This window comes from Acanthochromis polyacanthus, chromosome 18 (genome assembly GCF_021347895.1).
Source record: "Acanthochromis polyacanthus isolate Apoly-LR-REF ecotype Palm Island chromosome 18, KAUST_Apoly_ChrSc, whole genome shotgun sequence".
In the NCBI taxonomy this organism is placed as follows: Eukaryota; Metazoa; Chordata; class Actinopteri; family Pomacentridae; genus Acanthochromis; species Acanthochromis polyacanthus.
This window is the reverse complement of record NC_067130.1, coordinates 13,152,383-13,171,178: the sequence shown is the minus strand read 5'-3', so window position 1 is coordinate 13,171,178 and position 18,796 is coordinate 13,152,383. Positions and strand designations below refer to the sequence as shown.

The window sequence follows — 18,796 nt, the reverse complement described above, 5'->3', positions numbered from 1 at the left end:
TCCGTGAATGGTCGGCAGCTGCAGCCAGGAGCTCAACAGACCACATCAGTTTGCTGGAGTACCCGGCCTGACTCACATCACGATGCGGTCGATGAGGTCAGACAGTGAACGCAGCAGCTGGCTCAGAGATAAACCCCAAATGTGTCTGACACCATCGCCGGACTATTTTTATTTGTGATATCGATACAGTCAAGTCCTGAGTCTCTCACACTCATAACTCAGCTTAACTTTGTAACAGACACTAAAGATTATAGCATGGCTGAAACCGCAGTGACAACAAAACGAGCATTACATAGCCGGGCTGAAATTGAGGTTTCATGCAGCATAAAAAGACAGTAAGGGCTGTTTCTGTGCTCAGGGGAGGCCTGACAATTAGCATTTTTCAAAAGCTTTGGACCGTAAACGAAAACAAGACAAACTGGTCAGAAAGTAGAATGATCAAAGCTGTAATCGGAAGCATGTGGTGCATTAATAGCAAAAAAAAGAAGATTAAATTGTACAGTTAAATTGCAACCCTGTAAGGGGGGGGAGATAAACTTGAACAGCCTAGAAATACTTTAGAAACAGGGTTAATGCTCATCACATCCTGCCAAAGAGGAAATTCATCCTTCTGTGCTGTTGCTTCTGTCTGTTTCTTACCGATTTTCAACTCAACATTTCCCATAATTCATTATAAGCTGTTTTTTTTGCTCTTAAGTCATATGATTTTTGTTATTCTTCCTCTGGTGTGGTATTGTGGGATGATGTATCAAGCCCATTTGATTAAATTGTCAATGGTGTACTGCACAGAAGTACTTGCAAGATTAATTTGTGGAATTTATATGGTAGTATCACTTACTGTCCCTACAAGTTACTTATAATATAGCATTTTATTCCCCTGGCACACATAAATATACCAAATGTTCCACAGAAAGTACATATAAATATATATTTTTTCTCATTAATGTGACATTTTCGGGCGTAATTGAAAATGATTTACTGGTCTAGACTGTGCGGGCAAAGTGTTTTTATGTCAAAGAAATTATAGTATTAAAGAAAATAATAATTACATTCACCACATAAAGGTCCCTTCCCACAAGACGTTCTTTCATGAAATGACTTACATCAGTATGTTTGAGGAATGGACACGACTTTTACAGCCACAGCTGGAGGTGACCATAAGTCTCATTGCTCCTGCGCTGAGTGCTTAAGTGCTCATTACACTGTGGGATGCAGAACGTTACAAGCTCTGCACTGTCTTACCTGATGAAGTTACGTAACAGCAGCCAGTCAGCAAGTCACAGGGGTCTCTGATCCAACACCTCATTAAATGTGCAGCATCTATCAAAACCTCACCCCAGTCCGGTAGCAGGGACTCGCTCCAAACCCGAAATTACAGCATTAAATTGCCTGAATTTCTGGTATTAGACAGACTGTAGCTCTGAACCCAAGGCAGAGGCTTAATAAATGGACCCACATCCTGCAGCATATTTAGTCTGCAAACTCTTGAGCCAAATTGGTATGTCATGGTGGATAAAGCTTCCCGGAATCGTCTAACACGGCGTAGAGGGGCATGAATACAAATTATGCATCAAATGTTATAGATTCTAAATTAATCAGAAAATTTATTCGGAGTTAATATGGAACAGGAAAATGTTTAGAAATGAGGCACAGTTTTTACATCTGTAGCTTTATTTAGTTCAGGGCCTTGAGCTATTCAGACTGAAGTTGCTACAGTCACATTTGTTTGAGTTTGGTTGCTCAATAGGATTCTATGGAAAATAACAGGAAACAGACGAAACCATTGCTATATTTTTTCAATTCCATTTACCTGACCGAATCTCTACACATCGCTCTGCAAAATCGTTCAAAATGGCCTCAGTTGTGGACACTGTAACATAAACCTGCCCTTCTTAGAAAAGCTATTATTCTAGAAGATTGATGATAGGTGCACAAAGGTATTCTCAGAATAACCTCGGCGCAAAGGGGGAAGATATCGTCTCTAAAACAACAATGCGGTTTCAGTGTCTCACAAAATTACTCAGGATTATGCAAGGACTCCTAATGAAAGCCCCCGCAAAGCCGCCGTTAAGACTTGCGGTTGATGGTTTTGCCATGTGTAAACTGTGAGTTCATTCTTAGAGCATCTCAGACCTTACAGCTGCTCTTTCAGTCACTCACACCAGCTGGACGAATTCATTCCATCCCAGTGAATGTCTCACCTACACCTACACGCCTCATACAGATAGAGACGGCCGTAAATCACCACTGGAGATACTTGACACCCAGTCGGCTACGTGGCTCTGAAAATTTCTCTCACTTTTTCACACGAACACCTCCAACGCAACCTTTTTCCGTGTTCTGACATTTCTCTTCTTTAATTTTGCTTTTTTAGTCTTGCTGCTGGCATGGCTGTAGGAAGGAGCACCGACACTTTAGTACAGACTGAAACGTCTCAGCAAATGTCGGATAGATTGCCCTGAAAATTGGTGCAGATATTTATGCTCCCCAGAGGATGAATCCTACTGACTTCGGTGACTTCCTCCATGAGGTTTTTGACATCTTTTTGAATGGATTGCCATTAAATTTTGTACAAGTGACACCTTCTCCCTGGAATCCTTTTTTTTTAGAACCCCTGTTTTTACGAACCCTTGAACTTTTCATCTATCGCCATTGCAGGTCAAAATTTAAATCCTCTTGCACTTGGGTTCATAAAATACCTTTAACTCCCCTCCTGTCTCCTAAAAATTGCATTCCTATAAAACTAACTACATTCTCAGTATTCTCAGTTATATTTTGAAATATATTCTGCAATCAACATATCTTTATTTTATTCATTTACTGTCACTCTTTTTCAGCCAACCAATCACATATTAGATGGAGTGAGACACGTGACTGTATTAACCCCAAAAACAGAAGAGAAACTTCTAATTTGTTGTGAAATTATCATAAATTAATCTCAACGATGCTATTTTACCAAACGTGACAAAATAATTTTGGTACCTAAACTTAAACAAGCTTCTAAGAAACCAAATCACATATTTTTGGTGCCTAATCCTTTACAAAGCTTGAGTGGAAATAAAAATTACACAACCAGTTCAAATTAAACTCAAGTCGAGGAATAATGTTCTGAGGAAGAGACTTATGACTCCATCCTTCCCATGAATACTTTTTCACACTGGAAACATTTATTTCTACGTCACAGTCCTATTCTTCAGAGAGAAAATAAATTTCCTTCTAAACGTAAATGAGAGCACAATTTAGCTGGAAAAGAACGTCATTTTCCAGACACAGGGTTGTCACCTGTCGTCTAATGACATTGCCATCTTTAGCAGCACATTTGCTCAGTGCAGTCTTGGCAGTGCCTGACTCCAACTTAAATGAGCAAAGATGAGCAGCATGAGCCATGGACTGTCCTACGACAATACCCACCTGTCAATCAAAGAGTGGCCACGCCCACAATTAGGTTTAACTTTAAACCTTAAAACAATTTAAACAGGTGAGACCTCGAAAGATTTATCTAATGTACAGTTGTCATGAGTGGGGAAGTTATCTATAAAGGCCAAACTGTTTTCTACACGAGGCTGTAAATGTTTTTATTTTTTCGCAGCAAAGTTGAATATTTTAACATGGGGCTCTATCAGGACTGACTTGCTTTTGGAGATAACATCTAGTGGCCATTTAAGGAACTGCAGCTTTGGCATTTTGGTGTCGGCTTCATTTTTTATTTTGTTTTAATCCAGGAAATTACCCCTTGAAAGAGCCTCAAAGAAATTAGCAATATATGAGCTCTGGAAATTTTTAAATCAAACGTTCTTTGTAGCCATAATAAAGAGCCAAACTCGAATGTAAAGTGAGAAGTCAGAGAAGGATCATACAGAGAGGGGATGCAGTATTATTTAAATATGTTGGTAGTGGAAGGAATTCATAGAGGGCTGTTCACAGGAACACTGACATAGCTGTGTAATGAACCAGAAAGAGAGCTGAGGGAGAAGTTTAGCCTCCTTTCTCACTGCCGGTCAATTGCAGTGAATGTCAGATTATAGGTTTCAAGAAGTTTCAACTAATAGTTAACACAGATGGCCTTAATGTGGCATGAGAAAGGTGTTGTCAGGGGGAGGCACAGAAGATATTTGATCATCAAACAAGCTGTTCTTTGGAAGCATACTGAAGGCATTAATCTTGATATAGTAAACACACACAGTAGTGCAAAATGTGACAAATGCTCCCTTTTACTCAACTCAGCGTGTCCATAAAGCTTTCTTCATAGCAAAACATGCATAGGACAATTTCTTCAGGACAAAACACACCCACACTTTATTGAGCTGCTTGTTTACACAGAACGAACAGCGGTGCATTGTGTTCCTTTGAGCCCTATTCCAGGTGCTCTCATTAATCCTTCATACTTCTGGCACATTGAGACCAAACATGTCCGGACTAGAAAGGGCCGCCGTACAGTGGGAAACAGCGCCGAGAGGGAGAGTACACAGGGTCATTTGTTCAGACGCCGTGCAGTTCACATCCACGTCTGTGCCACGCTCAGCCGGCATGATTGACTAGAAAGGGGAGCGCATATAAGAGGAGGAAAGGGACGACAGCACGTGGAAGCAATTATTGCCCCTTCCTGGTGTGTAATCTGGCACCGCAGATACAAGATGACAAGCACATGTTTGAGTACATGACAGGGGGGAAAAAACACATGGCAAATCATTCTTGTACACAAAGGAGCTTCTTTCACTCTCCCCGTTCCACCTCCGTGCCTTGTCAGATATTAGACTGATTAGTCAAATTGCTGCTGTGTTCTCAAGAGTGACAGAGAATATGAAAAATGCAAAAACTCTCTGTTTGCAAATGTTACCGGCGGGGCATTCATTGTGCTGCTTGAATGCCAGATTACATCTAAAGAGATGCGTTGATCTCCCTCAACAAGCATTCATTTTGGATTTATTAAAGCAAATATCGATTTTTGGAAGTGAATGTGGTTGTTCTGTGTGAGTGTAGCTGTCTGAGTCCATACAAGGCAAGCAGAAAAGTTTTTCACTCTTGTGTGGGAACGTGCTGGCTTGGTAAGCTGTATTATGTGTCTGACTTCCGAGTACGTCATTCTGTTTAGTGGAATTATAACCCAGTATTTCTCATAATAAGTGGTTCATGAGGGGGCCACATGTGGTAAAGTCAAGCTACTTGAGATGGAGGCTCAAATTAGTGACCTTGTTTTAATGTTGAGGCTCAGACGCCATGCCAGTTTAACTGAATTCTTTTGTTACATCCAAAACCCTTTGAAACTGTACTCTCTATTTCCTGTCTAGCAGTATAGGAGCAGGAAGATAATGCATTTCCCAGAGAGACAGATGTCCGATCTCTAAAGTGCAGTCCAGGAAATGAACAGATTTCTTGCACAGTCTGTCTCGGCTTCAGTCTCCTTCACCTTCAAGAACAGGATTTGGGGTTTCTTTCGTAAGTCCGGCTGCTCAGACTGGTGTTTATCACCCTATTCCACATGTATCCACGTAGATCTACTGGTTCACTTTAATGCTGACGGAAAAATCACAGATGGTGTTCAGTGCAGTAACTGCTCCCCTTTTCAGGGAGGATATTACAAGGTTGACAGATCTTAACGTGGTCCCCTGCTATGCTGAAATCCCGTTCACAGAAACGGGATGAAACTGTGTGGGAACATGATGATTTATAACACTCTGACCCACCTGTGGCTGCCTGTTTGTCCCAGGCTGAGCATTAACAGCTTGAGGGGTTGAACCCGAGAGGCCAAAACTGATGACCTATAGAACTATTAGGATGGATTACACCTCTGATCTGTCACTGGTATCTCTCCCAGTTGAATTAAGTGAGATCTGGGATTTAACGCTACCATGTCGTTTAGAAAAAAGAACAGTTTAGTCTCATCATCTAAACCTCTGACTTTGATTTGTTTTGATTTTGTCGCTTTTTGGGTCATTTCAGAATTGGAGGACGTTTTACATCCCACCCATCAAATCTGAAATAATCCAAGTACAAAATACTAAAACATGCAGCTGTGTAAATTTATTTGTTCTGAGACCGAATCTAAAAAAAACCCCTAAAAACATAGGAGAAAAGACTTCATCTCCATGCTTCACGGTGGAGATGTGCAGTATTTGGTATTTTCCAAATGACCAAAGAGCTAGACCTTCCTCCATCTGACCTCAGAGTCTCCTACATGCCTTCTGGTGGATTCTTGAAATTTAATGAGGTTTTCTTCAGCATTGGTTTTCTCTCTCCCATAAAGCTTTGACTGGTGAAGAACAGGCAACAGTTGTTGTTTGTTGTCTCTCACATCTCCATGTTGAAGCTTTTAACTCCTTCAGGGGAGTCATAGGTGTCTTGTGGCCTCCTTCACTGATCTCTTTCTTCCACAGTCACTCTTTTTTTGAGTTCTCCAGAGTCTTTGAAACTTTCCTCTTTCCAGTCTCTGACTTACACTTTTCAAAAACCTTTCGACAGAGTTGCTTGGTGTGTTTATTTGTCTTCATGGTGTGGTTGTAGTGAGGAGTACCACTTCACCAGTGACTGGACCTTCCAGATATAGGTGTCTTTGTACTACAATCACTGAGACAGAGCTTTATTTCACTAACTTTGTGACTTCCAGCCCTGGTTAGCTGCAGCTGTACTGACATAGGTCACTTTATAGGGGGTAAATACTTAAGCAATCACTTATTTTGTATTTTATATTTCTAATTAACTGACATTACTTTGCAGAAAGCTGTTTTCACTTTGACACAAAAGAATATCACACGTTGAAAAGCAATTAAAGGGGAAAACCTGCAAGGGGGGTGAATACTTTTTATAGTCACGGTAATGTCATGAACAAATACTTTCCATCACAGCAATTGCTGACAAAATGACCACTGATTAGAACCTTTCTGACCTTAAAAACTGTGCACACATCCACAGTAAATACAGGTCACTCTGTAAACCATACGCCTTGCAATGTTAGCCTTGCTTTTTGCTTACAATATGCTATGATCCACTATAATGTAACCATCTTTCTAAAGCTGGAATTACATCATCATACACAGATGCAATGGTTTTGTCAGCTAAAAATGATGAACGAACATTTCTCAAGCATGTGTCATCTACCGATAAAGTGTTTCCTTTTGCTTGTTGTTGTGTGAAAGCGATGCCAAAACATGCACTCGCCATAGATTCCTTGTGTGCACGTGAGAGAGTTACCTGCGGTTCGCTGTGAATGGAAACCAGGTGCTTTTGTGCTCCGCCAAGGCAGCCTTGTTGTTGCATCGTCAGCTCGGTGAGTCTAGGAGTAGCTTAACGAGCTCAGCAGGACCCTCACATCAAACACTGCGCTAATGGCTGATAAACTCATTGGGCTTGGCCAAGCTGGACAACAAATGGGCACGTTTGCGTCCGAGGAGGCACAGCAAAGCCTCAGCGTGCCTCTCAGACCCTCCATTCAAAATCTGGGCCAACTATTTTCATGAGATGTTAAGAGGAAACGGCTTTCTGCTTTATGGGAAAGCAATAAAATGTCAAATCCATGACGGGTCAAAGCAGCAGCTTGTTAAAAAAAAGAGAAAAGGAAGACTTATGTGAGGTAAGGAACGACAAAGGCAGATGGAAACAGACACGCTCGTGTGACGTCATAACATTTCTGCAAGAGTTCAGCTAGACAAGAGGAAGAGTCATCACTGGTGCATGAAAAAACACCAGCGACATGCACGCTACAGAGCTTATCAGGACAAACCACCGGAGTGATTTGGAGTGATTTGGAGTGATTTACCTCCTATGGAAAGAGGAAGGAATTTTAAGCAGATGTTGTGGTTCATTTACAGGTTGTTAACAACACATTAGCTTGTAAAAATCTTTCCTTTTTGTTGTCTGTGACTGCCTACAAATGATCTCCAGACAACGCAAACTAAAAATATTTATTGTACAGTGCTTACTTCGGCAAATGTTTGTGCTTTGTCAGCTGAAAACGCTTCACTTTCCTCGCATTGATAAAACAGACGAGCATGTGTACATTAAATACCTGCCAGGATGAGCAGTGGAAGAGAGGAACAAAAGACCCAGGAGGCACGTTAAGGTTTTGAGGAGTGAAGTTTAATGGGATCATGATTGTCTTTGTCAGAGGTCAAATATTTAATTGGTTTATGGGACAAAAAGCACAACCAGAGCCACTCCTACATTCACTCAGCCAACTAAAACTCTCTACGTTAGATTCACCATCAGGGCAGACAAAACCCCCAGAACCACTTTTAGCAGCTCAGTCGTACAGAGGGTCATTACTTTTGACAAATGACAGACATTTTGCTTTCTCAAAGGTTGGGAGAATGGCTATCACATATTAGCTTTCTCATTTTGTCGGAACACACCGTTCCCAACGAAGCGTTTTCATCTCCTCCTATCAAAGGGATTTATTGTTCTAGTCGGGCAAAACACTCTTTCTCTCCTCTCTCTTGTATCACGGCAATCTCTCCCCTCTGATTATGCTTCAGCTGGTTGAGATCAGTGTTACTCTGTGGGAGAGTAAAAGTGACCTCAGTCTGACTCACTGGTCGACATCCATCCGCTCCCCGGGCCCTACGACATGCACAGACTGACAAAGAGGCTGACAGAAAGGACGGACGGACAGAGTACTGCTGGGTGGACAGACAAACAGAAAGACAGAGGTACAGACAGGCAGGATCCTATGTTTGCCCCATGACGAAGGAAGGAGGCAAATTAGTGCGGTAGAGAGGGCGGACTGTGACCTTAATGGCCAGACTTTTAGCGAATAGGGTCGCTAGCCTACAGCTGACGTCACAGCGTGCTGGTTGTGGAAGCGGCCAATCGTTTTCCTATGTAGATCCTAAAAGGAGAAAAGAAAAAGCATGAATTAATGACTGACACTTCACTGAACCCTCAAACCTTAGCAACCATAATTAGAGATGGCAGGATTTAAAAACACCGGAGCAACAGAGTAAGAAATGGAATAAACGGTGCTCCTTTTTGCTCTAGTATGAGCTAACTAACTACATTAATTTGTGGCCTTGTAGATTATGTAATATCAACATCATATAAAAACCGTGTTCACTAATAGCCCATTTACTGTGCAGTATTCCCCAACCAGGCAGTCCAGGATGCTATTAAAGTTTAATCTAAGGTTGGCACTTCTGTCTTGCTCTTCACAAAGAGGTAAAGTTAAACTGCCAAACGTTAAAAACATAGCAGGCAGTTATTTTTGTTTATTCAATTTGCAATATGCAATGCAATATTTGCAAAAGACACATCAACGGAGGAGATGACTTCACAAGCGAGGACGCCAAAGAGATGCATTCGTTCAGTTGTGTCTGTAAGAGACTTCAAAGGGACCGACTGAAAGTTTAATAGAGTCTGGGTGAGTTATGAACTAAGTTAGGATAAAACCTGTTTTGCCGCACTTAAAACTTTTATTTGCATTTTTTTTTGTTGCTCACAAAATGATCATTTTACACGCTGGTACTGTGACCTGGCCGTATCTGCTATTAAAAGGACACAAGTTGCTGTAATATTCATTTATTTTTCAGAGACAGCAGTGAAAGACGTGCTGAATAGGAGATTGCACTGAGTTACATAAGTTTCTGGCTCCAGAGGTTAGTTCAGACATGCCATTCTCTCTACAGCGTGGCCAGATGTACGATAATTATCCCATTTGTACAATAATTTTGCCTTCTGTACGATGCGCAATCAAGAATGCCAGAAGTTCTGTGATGCATAAGAAATTATTCATTTTGTGGCACGTCGTATTAGTAAATGTAGTTAAAGTTGTTTTTAAGAGAGTTTGAAATGAATCCGACATCTGAGTTTTTTTGAAAAATTTGTAATTCTTTTCCTGCTTCTTCCAGGCCTCATCTGTATCTAGCTGCTGTAATAATTTACCTGGTGAGGAATCCGAGTTTGTAAAAACAAAATAGCTGTTTGATCTTATGCTTTTTTTTTCTAATTATGAGACTGTATTGTGAGCTCTGTGTTTTCTTCATTTCTTACTATTTTTCCCTTCAAACATGGATCATACTCACCCAACTCCAAGTGTGAGCAGGTGTGAAGCCAGCAGTGAAGGGACAAGAATGAGGAGGACATCGGAGGAGAAGAGTCCCCTCTTCATCACCTCTGTCTTCCTAACGCTGAGGGAGCTCGGCTGCTTCGGGTGCTGAAACACAAACTCTCTGCAGAGAGAGAGAGAGAAAGGAGGAGAGGAGTCAGAGATAAGAGATGCAGGAGGACGGAAGATTGAAAGGGAGAGAAATAAACAGAGATAATGAGAGCACAAGAGAGAAGACTGAGGATGCAAGAAAAATACTGAGAGTCTGAGACCACTGAGAACTGCTACCTGTCAAACAGACTTATTTTATTGCGGGAGATTAAATGTCAAGTGCAGCACAGTAAATAAAAATGAGGGCGCTTCATGTGCTTCAAAGGTATAATCCACAAACAAAACAAAAATACACAGCGTGCTGTTAAAGTTAAACTGAACAAACACACTAGGCAATCAGTAGGTTTGTGATGTCTTAAAAGTATACCCGGCCTATTTTTCTGAGAAAAGCAAAAAGTGCTCGAGTTCATTTACTGTATGCTCCTTTAAATATACAGGGTGTCCATAAGGTGTCTTTACAATTTTAAGAATTTATTAAAGAGACTTTATGGACACCCTGTACATGAACAGATTATTAGGGAGGTTGTCTGGTTGTTTCTGTAAAACCAAACTTTTGTAGTTCATGTTTATGTGCAAACAAACTAGAAATGGGGTGTAAATAATTGATCAGTAGGCAGATTTTTGGTCACCTGCTTCCAATCTATACATTAAGTTAAGCCAACTGCCTCCTGGCTGAGTCCTCTGACAGCGTAGGCATGCAGTAAAATATCACAGCAAACATAAGCAAAACAGTCAAACTCAAAGGAGCCAGTCTTACTTTGGTGGCATATTTTCAGGTCTACTGGACCAATCCCACACCCAGTCAGTGTCCGCCCGTCGCTCAGCTTCCTCCTGCAACACAGAACACAGATGAGAAGATTTGAGGTAAAATGAAAATTTTAAAAAATTCTAATGAAGGACAGTAGAAAACAGTGACAGTGATGTTACTGTGAAAAGAGCAAATCACTGAAGTAAAACTGAACGACATTTAAGCCTCGTGTTGTCCGTGACTCAAACTGACCTGTTTTAAAGTTTCAAAATGTGGAAAATATATATATATTTTAACAGTGAAAACTTCCACATTTTCATCATTTTGGGAAATATTTGAACATTTTTTGGTGGAAAAAAAAATGTTAAAAACAATGTTTCTTTAAGAACAATCAGAAACAAATCAACCAATATCCAACGAAATTTGCTGGATTTTGGTTGATTTTTTTCCCCCAAATTTTCTTAAATAAAACATTAGCACTTTTACTGATATATATGAAATCATTTTAGATGTTTTTAGGATTTTTTTTGGAAGATTTTTTATTAATTTCTGAAAATATTTACAATTCATCCATCCATTCTCTATACAGAGCTTTATCCTCACTAGGGTAACTTTTTAAATTTTTATTTCTTGCCAAATTTAGGGATTTTTTAAAATTTGTTTTTAAATAAATCTTTTAAGGCAGAATTTTAAGGATTTTTTGGAAATTTCTTCCTGAAGATTTTGCAAATTTTTAAACATTTGGGGATTTTTTTTTTTTTTTTTGCTGAATTTCTGGATTTTTTTTCAGACAAGGGAACAATATTTTTTGGAGCCCGTAAATGAGGACAACAGGAGGGTTAACAAGAAACAGCAGCTTAGTTGATTCTCTCTTGGATGTGAGAGCATCAAGACTTTGTTCAGTTGTTCCCATTTGTAACAAAATAAATAATTTGTCACAGAAATGCAAAATATACACTCTGGTATTGATTATCTACCTCAGGCAAGTGGAGTTTGAAGCTGCATTGAAATGATCCCTTTGTGCTTTGGAAGCTGCTCATCAATAATTTAACACGTAATGCAGTGTAACTACTTTCTGTGATTTACAGCTATAAACAACATTTTTGTACTTGTCAGAGCAAAACTAAACATGCGTGCATGTTGTTGGTCTGCTTTGCTTTATATTTCAACAAATGGATACCTGTATGGTCACACAGTCGCTGTCCTGCTCACTAGTGGGTCTTGGAGAGCCGGTGGACTGTGGAGTCGTCACCTGTGGAGGACTGTGGACAGAAGACACTTTACAATGCAGGCTCAGTGTCAAGAAACAGACCGAGTGCAGCGTAATAATTCAACATTCTTGCAAAAACTAACAAAAACTGACAAAGTAAACACACGTTGTGAAAAACAAGCAGAGTTCCTCTGAGCGCAGAATAAACCTCATTACTGTGCAAATGATTTCTACACCTCGCTGTGCAGCTCAGACTCCCACACTCCCTCCAAACCCCATGAACAGAACAAAACATTAAAAAAAAACACACCACATTAACAAACTGCATCATTACCTGTCTCTACTCCTCTCACACTCCAGCTGTGCCTCCAGCAGGATCCTCTCCAGCTCCCCCTGCAGGGCGGTGGAGATGCTGTCCTGCGGCCCCGTCAGACTCTCTCTGCGGCTCACGGCTGCGATCAGCTCCTCCAGCTCCACCCAGGAGCCTGGAACAGCAACACAAAGGCCAGAGTTGGTGCTGATGCTCCATATATTCTGCTTCATACATGTATATTAGACTGTGATCAGCCAGAAACGTGCTGTGATACTGAAAATGAACAAATCTAGACCCTTAAGAGTCACATTTACTGACCTTTGACCTTTTACTGACATTTTGCTGTAATTTCCTTCACAGCATTAACAAGGTAAGGCAATGGTTAGCATTAATTCATTCACTGAAGCCTAAATCCAGGTTTGAAGGGCATGTTATCTTTTAAAAATCATCCATCAGAGGCAGAAACTGCAAAAACAGAACAAATCCTCGGATTTCAGCTTTCTGACAGTCTTTGAGCTGTGAACTCGTCTGTGACATGTTATTACATCGACAATCTTATCTATGTCTAAGCTTAAAATCATCATATTCCATGGCAGTCGCTTCATCCCAAACACATCTTAATTACAAATTTGCCCAAAGGTAATGGTTTCCAACGACCAGATTCTGTAAAAAACTGAAAGTTCTCAGCTCCACTATGCAACTTTGAATCCATTAGCAACTCAGCTGTGATCAATAGTCATGTGACAAAACAAAACTGCAGGCTGTGTTTACACTGACGACAACAACTATGGGAATCAATTAAAAACAGAGGTAGTAACATATCAATAGTATTTGATTTTTTTTTCCGGTTTTGCTTAAACCTGTGGGCAAAATGTTGTCCATGATGATTAAGAGTTTTTTCAGTTTCTATAAAATGAATAATCCAAAATATTTTCATCTTGATGATTTCTGGCAGGGTTTTTTGCTGATTTATTTTACAAAATGGTCTTCTGATAGGGCTGCACCGTGGCATGGTGGTTAGCACTGTCGCCTTGCAGCTGGAAGATCCCTGGTTCGTGTCCCGGCCTTCCCAGGATTTTTCTGCACAGGGTTTGCATGTTCTCCCAGGCACTCCGGCTTCATCCCACAATCCAGAAACACGCTGAAGTTAACTGATAACTCTAAATTGCCCGTAGGTGTGAATGTGAGTGTGATTGTTTGTTTATATGTAGCCCTCTGACAGACTGGTGACCTATCCATAGTGTCCCCTGCCTTCACCCCAAGGCAGCTGGGATAGACTCCAGCTCCCATGACCCTAATGAGGATTAAGCGGTGTATAGATAATGGATGGATGATTTATGGCCTTACATCTGTGTCATGTTTGAATTCTTTCTGCTTCTAGCCACGGTTTTGCTGATACCATAGAGTTGCAGGACTATGTTGTAGGACAAATGAGCTCCTAGTGAATAAAAATGCGGCAGGAGCAATAAACAGCAGGAGCTGGGTTCAGATCTTGACTAAAATCACTATTAACAAAATTGTGTTGTGCATATGTGATAAAATTGTAATTTAAATGGTGTTGCGATAAAACACTGACAAGATCAGCTCTGGAAGCGTTTGTCTGCTGAGTTTGCATGTCAGAAAGTGAATGTAAAGTAATGCAATGGACATCATTTTTAATACAAAGGATGTTTATTGGTGAATTCTAAATCCTCTGTGAATTATTGCAGTTCAGTAATTTCCGTCTTTTCTCTGTTTGAATATCCACACAAACACATTCCCACTTTTGATTAAAATTTGCTCTGCAAATGACTTGGGTCCTCTTTCATTTTCCCAATGATTGAATTTATACTGTTTCAAATTGTTGTTTTTCTACAGACCAGATTATTTGAATTGTTTTTCTTAGATTTCTTTTAATGGCTTATCCAATGGAGCTCCTATTGTGTCCAGAGAAACCATCAAAATCTTTTTATGAGGCTTAAATGATGCAGAAGCCTTATTCATCTTATAAGCATTAAATATTTCTGCAGTGTTGCTAGACTGATATCAAGTACACCACTGAGCTGTGAAGGACACACATGGTCGCCTGTTCATTTATAATGTCACTGCTTCAGTGTGGAGCTGACAGTGAATGGAGACGTGACATATGGTGACTCTGAGATGCCCTGACGTGACATCAGACGACCTGAGAAACGCTGACATCCAGCTGTGTGCCACAAACACATTCACACACACAAAACAAGACAAACAGACACATTTTTCATTCTATCAATGGAAAGCGACACAACAGATGAATGAATGGACACGCAGATTCACTGGGTCAAGATCAGATGAGATTTACCACATGCACACACACACACACACATGCACGCTGCTGTGTGTGGCGTGCACACACCCTCAGCTAAACAGTAGGGCAGGGCTAACTCGGGCTGACAGCATGTTTGCTTACGTAAGATCTTATTTCTGTTAGAGATTAGCCATTCGCCCTCTCCCTTCCCCCCTTGTTTCTCTCTGTCATGCCGCCTGTAATCTCTGGCCGACACAGGCAGCGTGTACAAAATATCTCACCTCAATCTGCCTACCAGAGTGTCCTTCCGTCTCATCCGATCTCTTTAATCTTTACTTTATGCCGGTTATGACACCACTGTGCGATCACACAAACAGCAGCAGAGGCATGAGTGGGCTCAGTGCTGCAGGATGGGTGGGAGAGAGAGAGAGATGGGGGAGAGAAAAGGGGGAGGGAGGGAGGGAGGGAGATGGAAACTGTGCCATTGCCCTAGTTATTTTCCTACAGAGGGGAGTTATGACATAACAACTGCCTTGCTGCCTGACTTATCTATCTGTCGCCATTCTGCAGCACTAAATCAGTTTCTACGGTGCAATCCCGAACACATTCATCTGTGCCTCTGCCAAATCAGCTTTATGTAACGTGGACACAAGCTGGATGCTAAAAGACTCAATGAACCGCGGCGCAGCACATTCATTTTGGCTTGCCGGGTTATGAATGCCTGTTGTCCAGTTTATGGACTGGAAGGGGAAATATCAGGGCGTGAGGTGGGCTCAGAGGAGAGGAGGCTTAGTGCAGTTTGAAATGTTGTCCCAGATTTATGGCTTACATGAGAAAATTAAGGTCAAAAAGACCATCAGGGAAACTGCAAGAGTGTTCCTTCACATATTTTTTAAAGCCCTAAATGGAAACAGCAAAAATTGATTTTAAAAGAAGCTTTACACCTTGCTGAGGTGGGAAAACTGGTGTGCAAATCAATTTAAAACACTAAATTCAAACCACAGTGTCCACATTGTTTACATTCATTTTAAGCCTGGCATGCACTTTCTTTCTCTCTCTCTCTCTGTACCTTTCTCTGCTTCAGTGATTTTTTTTTTTGGCACCAAACAGGAGAATTTGAATTTCCGCTGAGCTCATAATGTTTGATTAACAGCAGCAAAAGTAAAGCATTTTCTTTTGCTTGTTTTTCTGGAAATTTATTTGCTCGCTTAGCACATTAAACTTGAAATCGGGGCTATATTATTAGGATGGAAGGCGTCAGAACATTCTTTTAGCGAATATTGATACCAGAGCTAGACTATTGCACATATATTGCATTCCTGCCAAGAAGAAACTGCAGCACAGAAATGCCAAATGAGGGCAGAAGATATTAGAATACATTGTCATCTCGAGGATCAGTATCAAGATTGTTTCAGTGTTTATGTCAAACGAGCAGCGATCAGATCATATATGGCCATTGAATTTTCAGTTTTGGCCTAAAAAAATCCAACCTGGGCCACCGAGGAGTCAAACATCAGGCCTCATGGTGGTCCCTCAGTGTCCGGCTCCACATTGCGCGACATGTTTCAAAGAGCATCTTCTGTGCCACCATGTGCAGCCAGCACACAGTGGATGCTATAGTGTCGAAAATCTCCACAGCTTAATTGGCTTACAGAGATACAAACAGGTGAGTCATGGAATCCCTTTCACAATGACAGTGTCAGTGCAACAACAATGACAAGTATAAAACTGGCAGAGGCCTTCTCTGGTGTGTGTTTCATCCCGACACAGCTGCCTCAGCCTGTCAGTGTGTACTATCATGTCTGCAGTGACCAGCAGCTGCACATCATCACACCTGACTGACTGAAATGAGCCGCTCACACTGTTTACACACGCGCAGGGCTGATATTTGCATTTTGAAACGTAGATCTGTAGATGTTGTGCGCGCAGAACGAGCAGAAATCCTCTACTGCAAGGCAAATATCTAAGTGTCACGACATACAAGCAACCTGTGTGGGTCTGTGTGCCACCATCACTCACCGTACAGCCCGTCTTCTGGTGACTGAGAGCCGGATACAGACATGTTTTACGCGCCGGAGGATGAGCTGGATGAGGCGGAGATGCTGCTGCTCGACCGAGGAGGACGACTCGGGACGCAAAATGGGATATTTTTTTGTTTGTTTTTTTTTGTGCCCTGAACCAGTTTCTCTCAATCTCTGTTGTGTTTTGTTGTGATCTAAAAAGGACACCGGGAACCGACGCCGCGTTAATTCCGCTCCCCTCCCTTCCCTCTTCCTCCTCCCCTCCCTCCCTCCCTCCCCCTCCGTTTCCCACGTGTCAGGAGCGAAGAGGTAAACAAACAGGCCGGGGTGAGCTCAGAAGCCACAACAAGGTGCATGACAAAGCTCTGAGAGGTAACTCTGCACTGAAACACTCTTTTAATGTTACCTGAGAGCTCAAGTCTACTATAAAATATAGTGAGTGTTGGTAAAAAAAAAGAAAAGAAAAAAGTATTCTGGAGCAATTTACAGAATCATCCCAGTGCATCAGCTCCAAATTTAATATAATTCTAACAACAATATCCTCCTTACTGCAATATAACAGAAGAAAAATAAAGAATAATCAAATGCATTTCAATCACAGTATGTCCCCAGAGCTGTTTTACAGACACTACTGGCAAAAAATGTGACCTTTATAAAAAAAAACTGAGAAATTTAAGATGATAATGTCGATATTTTATCGTCTTCCAATAAATGTACAATGAACATACAACAACATGACTGTGATAACATGACTAGTGCAAAGTATTTCACATTTATTTGCTTTCCTGATTTTATTTATTTATCAGTCTTTGTCCTTTGTTAGACGCCTGTCTCCATAACAACAGAGTTCTGCACATTAACACATATGAAGCAACTGTAGTGACTTAATTAAATACTAATAATTATAAAATTAACCCCTGACACAGACAGGATCAGTCAGGAACTAATGTCACACTGTTTACTTTCTTTACTTTAGAGTGCAGTTTATCAGGTCCTTCCAAACTAAAACACAGACTGATTTATTCATTTACTTATAAAAGATACTCATGTATTAAAAATTATCAATTCAAAATACATATACATGTCAAATATATAAGCTAAATATGTTATAAATTATATGTAATGTCCACTTTTTGGAAATATTATTTGTTATAACATAGTGTGTAATTTGTGATCCTCAAAAACTAATTTTCTATCAAAATGAACAGAGTTTTAACAATAGCAAAATTGGACAGTTGTCAAAATATACATTTTTCAAAGGACAAAAGGAGTGATGAGTGATTCTAAATGATTTTGATTCGTAATTACATTCCACTATCAGATAAAATAGAGTCAAGTTGTGAATATTGTTTTTAGATTTTTAATGTCAGAACGCTCTGATTTCATTCACTGAGATTCTGTAATCAAGTGTCCTTCTTCTGATGTCATGTCCTCTTATATGACACCTTACCCATGTAAAACCTTCATCAAATGCCTTGTCAGATGTGCTTAGGTGATGCTTTTTGATTATTTATATAATCCCAGAAAAAAAAACTCATTGCAAAGCCTAACTGTACCATTTAGCAGGTGTCCCTAACAATACTCACCCTCATCATTTCTGATTGACTAAAACAACCTATCAGATGCTTGTGTAAGAAATGTTTGTGTAACACACATTTCACAATAAATTACACAAGTGAAGCTGGAGTCCTGTTGTCAGACTGCTCTCCAGATCACTGCTGCTGACATTACATCATTTGTTGAGGACAATAACAAAAGCTGAAGGGTTGAAGTACGTTATTTCTTTTAAAAGATTGCTCCCTGATACCTCATAAACTATTTAATCACTTTATTGATCGCTAATTGTATTATAAATCTGAAATATTAAGCATTACTTAAATGAACTTTTACACAAGAATTAAGGAACCTCCTTCAGTCTACAGCTCCAAATAAACCCATAGACTGGGCTGCTTTACTACAATGTCTTTGTCTTGTAACTTCATATTGTAAAGTTTCTATGAACATGTAGGAGCACTATTTTTACAGAGCAATAAATATACTAGAAAGTGTGTAATTTGTTGGTCACATTTTACTGGTTGTTAACAAAAATTAAAG

General features: G+C 40.4%; 1 protein-coding gene across 1 annotated transcript; it reads right to left on the bottom strand.

Moving 5' to 3' along the window:
- Window positions 1–8,051: 8,051 nt before the first annotated feature.
- On the bottom strand, window positions 8,052–16,953 carry zgc:73226 (uncharacterized protein LOC402792 homolog). The gene is made up of 6 exons (XM_022206974.2): window positions 16,701–16,953; window positions 12,437–12,587; window positions 12,073–12,154; window positions 10,902–10,975; window positions 10,011–10,157; window positions 8,052–8,821 (listed from the first exon to the last, which is right to left on the bottom strand). Exons 1-6 carry the CDS (start codon window positions 16,741–16,743, stop codon window positions 8,773–8,775), a joined length of 546 nt encoding a protein of 181 aa, XP_022062666.1. The 5' UTR covers window positions 16,744–16,953; the 3' UTR covers window positions 8,052–8,772.
- Window positions 16,954–18,796: the final 1,843 nt, after the last annotated feature.

What these genes read in the sequence shown, in the direction of transcription:
- zgc:73226 (XM_022206974.2), bottom strand. Translation starts at nt 16,743, where the DNA reads ATGTCTGTATCCGGCTCTCAGTCACCAGAAGACGGGCTGTACG. An exon ending in ACCAGAAGACGGGCTGTACG is followed by an intron (nt 12,588 to 16,700) that starts GTGAGTGATGGT and finishes TTGCTGTTCCAG; the next exon opens with GCTCCTGGGTGGAGCTGGAG. An exon ending in CCTGAAAATATGCCACCAAA is followed by an intron (nt 10,158 to 10,901) that starts GTAAGACTGGCT and finishes CTCTCTCTGCAG; the next exon opens with AGAGTTTGTGTTTCAGCACC.